The sequence below is a fragment of the Astyanax mexicanus genome, chromosome 9 (assembly GCF_023375975.1).
Source record: "Astyanax mexicanus isolate ESR-SI-001 chromosome 9, AstMex3_surface, whole genome shotgun sequence".
Taxonomy (NCBI): Eukaryota; Metazoa; Chordata; class Actinopteri; order Characiformes; family Acestrorhamphidae; genus Astyanax; species Astyanax mexicanus.
Genome location: NC_064416.1, coordinates 39860790 through 39873751, shown reverse-complemented (window position 1 = coordinate 39873751; position 12962 = coordinate 39860790). Strand labels below are relative to the sequence as shown.

Here is a 12962-nt window from a genome sequence, read left to right as displayed (position 1 = left end):
CAACATTTAATAAAAATATATATGTAAAACAGAAAATTCTAAAATACCATAAAAAAAAAAAAATTGACACATAAAAAGTAAAACAATTATAAAATATAAAATAAGTAAATAGATAATAGTAAAAGTTAAGTAAAATGTTAAAAATGATAAGTGATTAAATGAATAATAGAACTAAGAACAAGAATAAAAAATTAAATAAAAAATAAAAGTAATAATAAATAAACAAAAAAATAAATTAAATTAAATAAATAATAATAGAAATCTAAAAAATAACCAAAAAAAAGATAAACTAATAAAAAAGTAATTTAAAACAGTCACAGGCTTTCTGATGGTGATTAGAAACTAAAAGTTTAAAATGATTCAGTGATCCCAGCGAGCTGAGCTTCAGTGATTCCTGTAGTGAATTCCAGCTCGCTAGTGCACTGTAGCTAATAGCAGATTTTAGAATTTAGTTTAAATAGTTATTGCACACTTTCTTTAAAACCTAAAAAAATAATTTTACTTCTCAAATATAACTGTGTTCATCTGACCAAGAGTTGCCCATATTAGTCTGAATTTGTTATCATTTATTGTACCAGGTAACCTTTATCTTCCTTCTGGAGAGCAACTTTATTGCAACCATGTCTTTTACAATGAGTGTATTTTTATAAGGACATACCTGAGGAAGAGTCTAAAATGTTTAAGGTGATTTTTTTTCAGTTTTTCTGGACATACTTTTGACTTTTACATTGAAAATGAAACACAGGATACATGCCGCGTTCTTGTTAACTTTCGTACATGATTACAAAGTTGCTTTAAATACCACACAGTTGTACGTGTCCTTTCTCATCACTTTCTTCTCCTCCTCTCCTCTCCTCTGCTTTCCTCTCCTGTCCTCTCCTCTCTTCTCTCCATCTCAGCATGCACTGGCTCTCAATTAAGCCTGTGCGGTGGATGTGAAGGAGCCCGAGGCTTTGCTGCAGTTACAGTACACCTCCATGTGGTTGTTATTGTGCACCCCTGAGCGCCGGGCTGCTTGCAGAATGGAAATGCGCTGGGCTCTGGAGTGCTGGTGTGTGTGTTTGTAGGGGGGGAGAGGGGGAGGACGAGGCGCCCCCTGCTGGGTAGAAGGCGGTGGGCTTGTGTCAGTGATTGGGTGAGGAAAGCTCCAGGGTGACAGCAGACTAGCGGAGGCCCCTCAGTCTGCCAGCTCTGCTCAGGCAGAGCACAAGTGTGAAAACACACGTGTACACACACACACACACTTAGTGATACACAAACACAAAGGTGGATTTGTACTTGCTGAGCGATACTGACCTGATGGAGGACCTCAATGAGAACATTGTAAATGACTTTAAATCAACAGGAGCTGAGAGATGATCAGTTCTGAGATTTAAGATTATCTCTCAGATCTTAGATCAGCTCTCAGTTATTGAATCAGCTCTCAGATCTTAGATCAGCTCTCACATCTTAGATCAGCTTTCAGATTTTAGATCAGCTCTCAGATCTTAGATCAGCTCCCAGATTTTGAATCAGCTCTCAGATCTTAGATCAGCTCTTAGATCTTAGATCAGCTCTTAGATCTTAGATCAGCTCTCAGATCTTACATCAGCTCTCAAATCTTAGATCAGCTCTAAGATCTTAGATCAGATCTTAGATCTTAGATCAGCTCTCAGATCTTAGATCAGCTCTCAGATTTTGAATCAGCTCTCAGATCTTAGATCAGCTCTCAGATCTTAGATCAGCTCTCAGATTTTGAATCAGCTCTCAGATCTTAGATCAGCTCTCAGATTTTGAATCAGCTCTCAGATCTTAGATCAGCTCTCATATCTTCGATCAGCTCTTAGATCTTCAATCAGCTCTCAAATCTTAGATCAGCTCTCAGATCTTACATCAGCTCTCAAATCTTAGATCAGCTCTAAGATCTTAGATCAGCTCTTAGATCTTAGATCAGCTCTTAGATCTTAGATCAGCTCTCAGATTTTGAATCGGCTCTCAGATCTTAGATCAGCTCTCACATCTTAGATCAGCTCTCAGACCTTAGATCAGCTCTTAGATCTTAGATCATCTCTCAGATTTTGAATCAGCTCTCAGATCAGCTCCCAGATCTTAGATCAGCTCACAGATCTTAGATCAGCTTTCAGATTTTGAATAAGCTCTCAGATCTTAGATCAGCTCTCACAACTTAGATCAGATCTTAGATCAGCTCTTAGATCTTAGATCAGCTCTCAGATCTTAGATCAGGTCTCAAATCTTAGATCAGCTCTCAGATCTTAGATCAGCTCTCAGATCTTAGATCAGCTCTTAGATCTTAGATCAGCTCTTAGATCTTAGATCAGCTTTCAGATTTTGAATAAGCTCTCAGATCTTAGATCAGCTCTCACAACTTAGATCAGCTCTCAGATCTTAGATCAGCTCTTAGATCTTAGATCAGCTCTCAGATCTTAGATCAGGTCTCAAATCTTAGATCAGCTCTCAGATCTTAGATCAGCTCTCAGATCTTAGATCAGCTCATAGATCTTAGACCAGCTCTCAGATATTAGATCAGCTCTCAAATCTTAGATCAGCTCTCACATCTTAGATCAGCTCTTAGATCTTAGATCATCTCTTAGATTTTGAAAGAGCTCTCAGATCTTAGATCAGCTCTCAGATTTTGAATCAGCTCTCAGATCTTAGATCAGCTCTCAGATCTTAGATTAGCTCTTAGATCTGCTCTTAGATCTTAGATCAGCTTTCAGATCTTAGATCAGCTCTCACATCTTAGATCAGCTCTCAGATCTTAGATCAGCTCTCAGATCTTAGATCAGCTCTTAGATCTTAGATCAGCTCTCAGATCTTAGATCAGCTCATAGATCTTAGATCAGCTCTTAGATTTTGAATCAGCTCTCAGATCTTAGATCAGCTCTCAGATCTTAGATCAGCTCTTAGATCTTAGATCAGCTCTCAGATCTTAGATCAGCTCTTAGATCTTAGATCAGCTCTTAGATTTTGAATCAGCTCTCAGATCTTAGATCAGCTCTCAGATCTTAGATTAGCTCTCAGATTTTGAATCAGCTCTCAGATCTTAGATCAGCTCTCAGATCTTAGATCAGCTTTTAGATCAGCTCTCAGATCTTAGATCAGCTCTCAAATCTTAGATCAGCTCTCAAATCTTAGATTAGCTCTTAGATCTCACATCTACCATTCAAAGTTAAATCAGCCCTGAAGTCTTTTATTAGGATCTAAGATTCTTCTTTTAGATCTAAGATTATTCCATCAGATCTAACAGTCTTACATCAGATCTAACATTCTTACATCTGATCTAACATTCTTACATCAGATCTAAGATTTTTACATCAGAACTAAGAACACAAACAAGTCTCAGATCAAAGTTTCTATGTTCTACTATGATTATGTCTGAAGGAGTATGTTCTCAGAAGGTTTATCTAAAATCAGTTTTTGTATCTAAGACTTGGGAATCAGCTCTGAATCTTAGATTAACTATCTAAGATTTAAGATTAACCTATCCATTCTAAGTTTCTTACATCAGATATAAGATTCTTATATCAGATTTAAGATTGTAAAAAACTCATCAAAGCTTTTAGGTTCAGCTCTCAGATTTAGATTTTAAGATTAGCTCTCTGAGATTCTGAGATCTGAGATTCTTGAAGCTAGTATGTTTAGATCAGCCTTCACACAGGAGTCTAAGGGTGTACTCACACTAGGCCCGGTTGGGTTGAATCGTGCCGGAGCACGGTTCGGCCCCCTCCCCACTCCCCCGCAGGTCTGCACTCACACTGCGCTAAACGATCCGTGCCCGAGCACGCTTTCGTCATCAACAGGTGACTTTTGTTTTGAAGAACAGTATGTGCGCGCAAAACAATGGAGTTCAGGATTGTACTGTTGTTTTTGTTTCTCTGGAGTCGTTTTGGGCGTGCAAATACGCAACTGAACCAGAGATTCATTGATTGTGCAACACAGCGATTTACTGCTAATCGTGCTGCACGTGTAAGAAGGTTTTTACACAAGCAACAGACATCCAGGGAGAAATTTGCAGCTTTACTCGCGGACTACAATTCACGTTCATCAGTAAGGTAAGAGACGTACTTGCTATATACATAAATAGTGACCAAAGGAGCGAAACATAAAACTCAAGTAATAATAAAATGTGTTTGTTGTTTAGGACTTGTAGATAGTAGTCCTAATTTATTATGGGTAACACTAACCATTATGGTGCTCTTTAGAACCCTTTTCAAAAATATTTTATGCAGAATTGTGTATAAAACGTCCTCCGTTTACAGTAGCGTCGCATCACTGACGCCATCTTGATCCGTGCCCGGGCACGGTTTGCGGGTCCAAGTGAACTGTGCTCGGGCCCACCTCTCCAAGCGGGCCCGGGCACGGTTCAGCGTACCGTGCCCGGGCACGGTTCGGAGCGATCAGACTAGCCAAACGAACCGTGCTTTGGGAGGTAACCGTGCCCGGGCACGGTTCGGATTGCCTAGTGTGAGTACACCCTAAGATGATCTGACAGATTTAAGATCAGCTCACTTACCTTAACTCACACTGAGATCACCCCCCTCCTGACGCTGGTGTGCACAGCTCTTCTTTTTCTCCTTGCTTCCAGCAGGAAGATGGAGGGTCTGTATTGTTTGTTGTGTATGAAAGAGGCCACTGCCGGGTCCCTACTGTGTGGCTGAACATGGCACTCTCTCACAGCTGGAGCTGTCTGCAGAGCCTGTCTAAACTAACTGATGACACGCTGCTGTCTCACCGGAGACACTCAGCACAACAGTACAGTTCAGAAAACACAGCTATAGAGCGATCACAACAAGCCTAAAAAAAACAACACAGGCAAAGCACAGAGTAGACAATGTTTTACAGTATGTGTTGACATTTCATACACTAGAAACGTTAATATCATAAACACGGTCGTTCAGACAGGTTGGGCGATATTTTGGCTTGGTGGCTTGCATGTTTGCCTTTTAGCACTGGGTTCTTGGGTTCAATTCCCTGTCTGGGTGGATTTTCATGTTCTTCCAATGTCTATGTGGGTTTTCTTCCACAGTCAAAAAATATTTGGTTACTCCAAATTTCTCTGATATGTTTAAGTAAGTAAGTATGTACCTACCTTACCAGTTTTCATGTTTGGACACACCTTCTTATTCAGTGATTTAGTTTTTTTTCCCCTAAATTGTAAATGAATGCTAAAGTCATCCAGACCATAAAGGAATCATAGAGTAACTTAAAAGTGTTAAACAAACCAAAATACGCTGTGAAGAAACATTTACATGGTTCTTATCTGGGGAGCTGTTCACTGTGATGAACTTATTCTGTTCAACAGAGGTAACTCATGTTCTTTCTTTCCTGAGTTGGTCCTGATGAGAGCCAGTTTCATCATTTCCATCATTTTTGACTGCACTTGAGGATACTTTCAAAGTTCTTGTTTTTGTTTTTTAGATTAAAGACCTTCACTCCTAAAGTATTTTTTTCTTTACTTAGTTGAGTAGTTCTTTAAATAATATGGATTAGAAATAGGCCTATTCATTGTATACCATCAACTCTACCTCTTCACAACTTTACACCTCTCAACTGATGCTTTCAAACACATTAAGAGACAAGAAATTCAAGTAATTAACTCTTGATGAGTTCAGCACAGCTGTTAACTGAAAGCTGAACATTCCAGGTGACTTTACCTCATTAAGCTGACTGAGAAAATCCAGCCAAGATGTGAAAAGCAAAAGGTCTCTATCTAAGCAAAAGGTGCTACTTTGAATCATGTAAAATATAAAACAGATTCTGGGGCAGGGTGGGGCGTTAAGGCATAAGGTTTTGTGCTGTGGTCCAAGGAGCCGGGGGGCTGGGGGACCCCATTTTGCTTTGGGCCCTCAAAAGCCTCGAAACAGCCCTGTGGTGTGTCTCCAAAATCAACCGACATTTTTGGACCTATAACAAGCCAAGCCCAGTTTTTGAGGCCTAAGCTTGTAGGTTGCCACCATAACTGCTGACCTAGGATCAGTTTTCAGCATTGGTTTCCTCCCAGCATGTGATGCTGTTACTGAAAGCAGTGCCTCAGGGGGTTAACGTTTAAGTCCACTTCTGGGAAGAGAGGATGACAAGTTGATTTTTGGCAATATTTGAGGGCATGTGTTTCCTGCGTTCTTTGTTTGTGTTCGGGCTGGACTCGTCAACTCTCTGACCTCAAAAGTAAATTAGATTCAAATAAACACTCTGTGTTCTGAACTGTACATGCACGTGCTGTTACAGATGTTACAAATATGTTTTCCCAAGAAGGAAAATGTTCCTGTTTCCTTTGCTTTGATTGTGAGTTAGACTGTGTTGCTGTGTTTTTGTTGATTTTTCTGGATCGGCAGCGGCAGGAAACTCCAAAGTATGATGATTACCTTGTTGCTAGAGAGAGCTGTCGTACTCAAGTCTGGTCTCGAGACCGATTTTAAGATGATCTTAAGCTCGTCTCGGTCATATTTGGAATTGGTTTTGTCTCGAATGAGGTGGACACGTAAAGTGTTGGAGAAAAAGATGAGTTCAGTGCTTCTGTCTGCTAAAATGTTAAAGTGAAACTGAAATTGAGATATTTGTCATATATATAGCTTAATGTTAGATTAAAAAAATATATATATAGTGAAATATATAGTTAGAATACTGTAAATATACAGTGCCAGTCAAAAGTTGGGACACACCTCTTCTCATTCAATATATATATATATATATATTTATAATTTTTACTATATTATATTATTTATATTATTTATATTAACTATATTAAAGCTATACAGGAACACATGCAGAATTATTCTGCAAACAAAATATGTAAAACAAACTTCTTCTAGTATCACACAGAGGACAGATCTGCACACTCTTGGTATTTTCATCTCAGTGTCTTCATGAGGGAGTGTCACCTGGAATAGTTTTTTTTCAGCATCTTAAAGGAGTTTCTGGAGGTGCTGAACAATAGTATAGCTCATCCCAAACCACCAGGTTTAGGTCAGGGGATTGTGAAGGACAAACACTATTTTATGTTTCTATGTTAATTGTTTTCATGTACTTAATGTTATAGTATAGACTTGCGTGGACTTCCTACTAAATTGTTCCGTACGTTCAGAGCTGAAAAGTTCCGTACGCACAAAAAAATCCGGATTTATCAAACCGTGCGTAGGCAGAATCCCAAGTACTTTCTCTTAGTACATCGCAATCAACCTGAAATTAAGCCAAGTGCACGAACACATCACACCTGCCATGTCTCCTCCCTCAATTACGCAGAGTATAATGTTATCTTCTAAGTAATTAAACAAATACCCAGTGCAACATTTTAAGCATATTTATATCATCTAGGCTAAGTGGAAACACATTCAATGATTATTTCAGTAAGCGTCTCATTAATTTACTTTATTTTACCCAATAATGGCTTACTACAATGTGTGCGTGAAAGATATCTTAATAGTTTTAATTTCAATGCATTGCCTCTAAGTGTCGCCACATGACAAAAACACATTAGAAACATACGTACGCCTGAAATGAAAGTGTTGTGGGGAAACGCACTTTTTCACATTCAAGTCACATTTAGTACATCTGACCGTGAGCGTGAAATATGGCTTACGCAATGTTTTTGTGCGTACGCACCTTTAATACATGAGGCCTTTGGTCTCAGTCACTACCGGTTTGGTCTTGACTTGGAATCGACATTTTCTGGTCTTGGTTTTAATTTGGACTCTTGACTACAGCACAACTTGTCTCATTCTTCTAAGAAGTCTTTTTTTTTTTTTTTTCTTAGATTTTTCTGTATTGCCACTCATTATCTTTTCACCATCTCACCATTTCAGGCTGTTGAGGAAGTGTGCACTGTACGTACGGAACGGCTGATTTAAATAATTGCTGTGATTTACTTAAAAGAACAGTAGAAGGGGAAATTATGTTAATTTGGAAATGAAATAAAAGGATGTAACAAGATAGTAACCAACCAAAGACTGGAGTCCTGCGTGCCGAACCTCTGGAAGTGGATGGCTGCGAGGAAGCCTAATTATCCTCTAAAGTGAAGGTGGTCACCCACGTTAACACACAGGAAAGGCAGAAAGGAGCTTTTTAATTCTGTTTTTTTTTCTTTTTTCTTCTTTCAGATCAGCTTCACGTAGCATTCCTACGGCTATGTGCGTTAATGAGGATGCTGTATGATATTTTGTGAGACTTTTCACATTCCTAGCACATATACAGTACAGCAGCTCTTGAAACATGTATTATGAGGACTTGTTTCTTTATTGGAGGGATTGGGGGCTGTTAAGCAATCGAGTATTGTGTCCCAGATAAGAACATTGGTCAGGAATGCGTGTCTTATCTGTAGTGTATGAGTGCATTTTCTTTATATAATACATTTATAAAGAGTCAGGTTACATGTAGTCCATGTGTCCATATGTAAGAAGGTTTGGGGACACCTAGATTTACCAAAAAAAATAGCACTTCTTTGTTTAAGTTGCAGTAACTTGAAATAAAGTCTGTCCAGTTGTGCCGAAACGGATCACAAAGCTCACGGTTAGATCGGGTGACGTTTTTGAGTCATGGATTAGACCATTTTACGGATCAGCAAAAAAGACCAGAAGAAAAACATCTATGAGCAATTTTACCTTTCACTGTCTGTAACAAATCACACAGTTTCAGGATCCAAGAGCAAGATTTACTGAAGCAAGCAGCCACAAAAATACAAAAAGAGCTGTCCAAAAACAATCCTGGGTCAGCACAGAATTCAAAATACCAAAAGATCAGAGGGCAGGGGGAAATCTGGAATCAGCTGACAGGCAATACAGCAAAAAACAGAGAATACAAAGTGTAAGAATAGTTCAGAAACTATGTACAAACACACCAGGGACTCCAGTGTTTGTACGTTTGTGTGGAGAGCTTTTAAAATTTGCTTTATCTGTTCAAAAGTTCAAAAGTGCATTCCAAGTCGGATTACCAAGAGAAGACTGACATCAAATCAAATAAAATGTATTTGTGTAGTACTTTTTTAAACTCATGTTGTCAGAAAGCAGCTTTATAGAAATGTCATCGCAGCACAGAGAATCAGACAAAACACTGAACATACAATACAGAACCTCCAGTGAGCTGCGGAGACAAGGAAAATCTCCCTCAGAGCTGGAGGAGATAGAAACATTTAGAGAAACCAAGAGAAGGGACCCATCCTCCTCTGGTCAGACAACTTCTAAATGGATGTTGTAAAGTCATTATACATCTCTTCATCAGTATACTGTACATTCTGTGTCCAAACGACAAACAAAGTTTTCAGAAGTCTGCACCTTAGTAAACATTTTCTTACATAACAGACAGCTGCTCAGTCTGTGTGTTTTTACTGCAGCTCTGCATCAAGAATGAGAGAATTAAAACTTTTCCTCACTGTTATGGTTACTTCGCAGTACCACTGATATATTTTTGTTGAGTTTAGTCTGTAAAGTCCTGCCCTCCAGAAGAACAACGTCCCACTGTGCAGGGGATGATAAAAATAGCACATACATTAATGATATTTTTTGAGCCCTTTTTGAGTGGAGAATTTTTGTAAAATATGGTTATAAGCAGTTTTAAGGAGACTTTTTTCTGGTTTGAAAATGACTGGGCGTTTTCCAGTTGTTTAGCATATAGCAGGGGTCACTAATAGGCGGACCACGGTCCGGGTCCGGACCCAGACATTGTCCAATGCGGACCAAACCGATAAACTACAGAGAAGGATTTACTTCTGACAGAGTTCATTTAAAGCGGCGTAACTTTTCTTGTTCACTCTGCAGCGACGCGGCATCGCTCCCAATCGCTTTCTCCGCCTTTCTCTTTCCGCTTTGGGTGTGTCTCCTGAAAGAGCAGCAGTTTATCTACCACCAGCAAGAATATGTAGAGTTGTAGTTCAGTCCTGTGTATGAATGAGACCCTGTTCTTTTTTTATCGGCCGGTGAACTCTGCTAAAACATCCAGTTCAGGACTAGATGGTCCTCCGTCTCTGTAATCACACAGAGAGGTAACATAAAGCACAAAAAAGCCTAAAAAGGCTGTACTCAGCCTCTCCTCCGTTTTCTCACGCTGTAGTTCAGCCTGTGGTGTGTGTGGTGCTGAAGCCCTGTCCGCGTGGCGCTGATTGGTTACCGCTCAGCTCGCTTCTCATTTGCATAAAGTTCAAAATATCTTAACACTGGTCCGGACCTTGGACTGATGTAATTTTCTCTAACCGGACCATACTGAATTCTAATTAAATACCTTTGGCATATAGTCTTTGCAGATTTCAACATATAGTCGATGCGTCAGTCACCTGGGGAACTTCAAAAGTGGCAACAGTAGTCAGTTGAACTGCGCCACTCACTGGCTAAAAGTAGAACTGTGCTTTTATACTGAGTAAAGTGATGAGAGACTTAAAGAAATATAAAACATGTACATTTAAAATAAACGAGTCCATCACATTGGTTTGTACTAGATTAGAAAATGTTATTTAACTCTCTTTTTTCAGTAAATTTAATTTATATTGTATTAGTTTACTTTACTGTTTTGTTTTATATCTAAGTTTAATACCACTTGGTAAACATACATTTTATAATAAAATAAAGTATAATCGTGTCGCTGTTATCAATGTTTGACATCATATGGTGACAAATATATGTGTGTTTTGTGTGTATTTAGGTAAACTTAATGGGACAGATGATTTTCATTTGTTTTTGTCAGTAGGATGATTTTGGATTGATTGTGAAAAAAGATACTCAGGGGCTCTGAAATCTATTCCTGTATTTTAAATTTCGTAGCTAAGAAGTACGGAGTGACGGAGGTGCCTCTGGAGGCAGTAAACTTCATCTCACACGCCACGCAGTCACGGTTACGGACAGTGCTGGAGAAGGTCACATCCATCGCCCAGCACAGGATGGACTCCAACAAGGTGAGTGGAGAGGGAGAACTTTCTGGTGGAGGTTTTACGAGTCACTGTCCTGAAAAGATTTTTTTTGTGTAACATTGATATAATTCTGGATAATTTGTTTTATTTACTGTAATTTCTAAAATGTCCCTGCTTATTCCATCACAACTTACATCATTAACAATTTGTAGCAGATACAGGTATTAACAGATTGCTTTTATTTACCTCAAATTAGTTCATATATTGCATATATGAGTAGCTAACTTTGAATGTATTACCTAGCTAATGCTATCGTCTTAGTTATAGTATTGCAAATCTCGCAAACGTAGTATAGTTTGGGCATCATTTTGTACTTTCTACAAGAAACGTAAAGCACTTTTACATCTTTTGTAACTGCTGCTGATGTACTGTAACATAACTCAAGCTTAACACTCTTGCAGGAGAACAGTAGAATCAGAATCACTTTATTACACATACATGGCTTGGTGAGAGCAACACATGTATGACTTGTAACAGTTACACAGACTATTGACAAACATTGCACTATGAAAGAAGGTACAATAAACAATAAAAATAGAATAAAAATATATTTAAAATTACTAAAGGAATAAGGAGCACTGAAGAACAATAGACGGTATAAGATAACTAAAATCTATACTGTACACATATAAATATAATAGTGTCCAAATATGCTGAGGTAGGTTTATATCAAATAATGTTGCAGTTGATGTTAACATTACAGCTGTGCACATAAGCAACGTGCAAGGGAGCAAAATATAAAATCCAGTCAGTGCAGTTCTACGAGGTTTGGAGACTCAGAGGTGTCCACTGAGGTTGAGAAGTCCTACAGCTTTGGGGAAGAAGCTGTTAGAGTGTCGTGTTTTGCCTTCTACCAGAGGGAAAAGTCTGGAAGAAGTGATGTCCAGGATGTGAGGGGTCAGTCGTGATTTTGCCAGCACGCTTCCTCACCCCGCTGGTGTGTATCTCCTGAAGTGTTGGCAGGTTTACACCAATGATCCTTTCTGCGGACCTGATGATGTGCTGGAGTTTGTCTTATTCTTGTGTTTGGCTCAATCTTTCTCACTAATACCTGAGGATGACCATCCTACCCACCCAGAGAGAGAGAAAGAGCAAGGCCAGTTATTCTCTCCTGGATACTAAGCCACGGATGGAAGTCTAGGATAATAGGACCAAAACTTAAACTTGGTATCGTATCAAAACTTAAATGGTTTTGTTTCAAATATGAACTAAATATATGTTTTTAAAGCAGATTTCATTGACACCAAATCGTACATGCATGTGCACATTGTAATTATTTTGTATTTCAAAACTCCTGAGAAGAGTACAGCAGTATTTCAGAATTACATTTGCTCTGCTGCATTGGATTCCATTGTGCTTGGCAGTGTTTCAGCAAACTGGAACAAAAATCATTTCAAACATCATATTGCTTCTTGAGGTGGCTTCTCAGAAAGTTTAGCATAAATATGTGAGGACCATGTTTGTGCCAGAGCTCTCAGTACGAGATGAGATATGAAAAGCAGAGGCAGGTTCTGTTTAGAAGGAGATGTTGGCCCAGAACTTTTGGAACCGCAAACTAAAAGGCCAGAAAGGAGACGGATAAACATCCATCTGAGATCGAAAAAGAAAAAGTCTCAACTTTTTCCAGATACGTTGTGGCAGTGAGCGCTCCGTGGGATCGTTTGTAGCCCCCCACGTACGCTGCTCCTTTCAAAGGGCGCGGAACGAAACCCTCCTGCCTGCTTGTGGAAGAAAGAGGCGAGACGGGAGGAGCCGGGCTTGAAAGGCTTCTAAAAAGTTGTTTATTTGCACGCAGGGCCGCGGAGATAGTCGCCGTGTGGCGGCCGCTCGCGTCTCGTTTACGCCGCTCTGTGTTTTTCCTCTGTGTTGTATTTTGTTGCGTTTTTTTTTTTCTTTTCGTTTTGTGGTTTGGAAATGAGGTGCGTTAGAAGTGCACAAGGCCCTGTGAAGCCACTCTGTCAGCATCAGCGGAAAAAGAGGGGGAGCAAAGGAGCGACCCACGACGGAGCACGCCGCCTCAGCGCCCAACAAAAGAACGAGGGAGAAGAGGAGGGAGAAAGGAGGGAGGGAGGGG

General features: G+C 39.4%; 1 protein-coding gene across 2 annotated transcripts in view; it reads left to right on the top strand.

The window, feature by feature from the left end:
• LOC103025397 (transcription initiation factor TFIID subunit 4) overlaps positions 1–12962 on the top strand; it is a 152224-nt gene that overhangs the window by 50319 nt on the left and 88943 nt on the right. For both annotated transcript variants that reach the window (XM_022679898.2, XM_022679897.2), the window contains one exon: positions 10743–10873. In XM_022679898.2, the coding sequence (XP_022535619.2) occupies positions 10743–10873 (131 nt within the window). The remainder of the gene's footprint in view (positions 1–10742; positions 10874–12962) is intronic.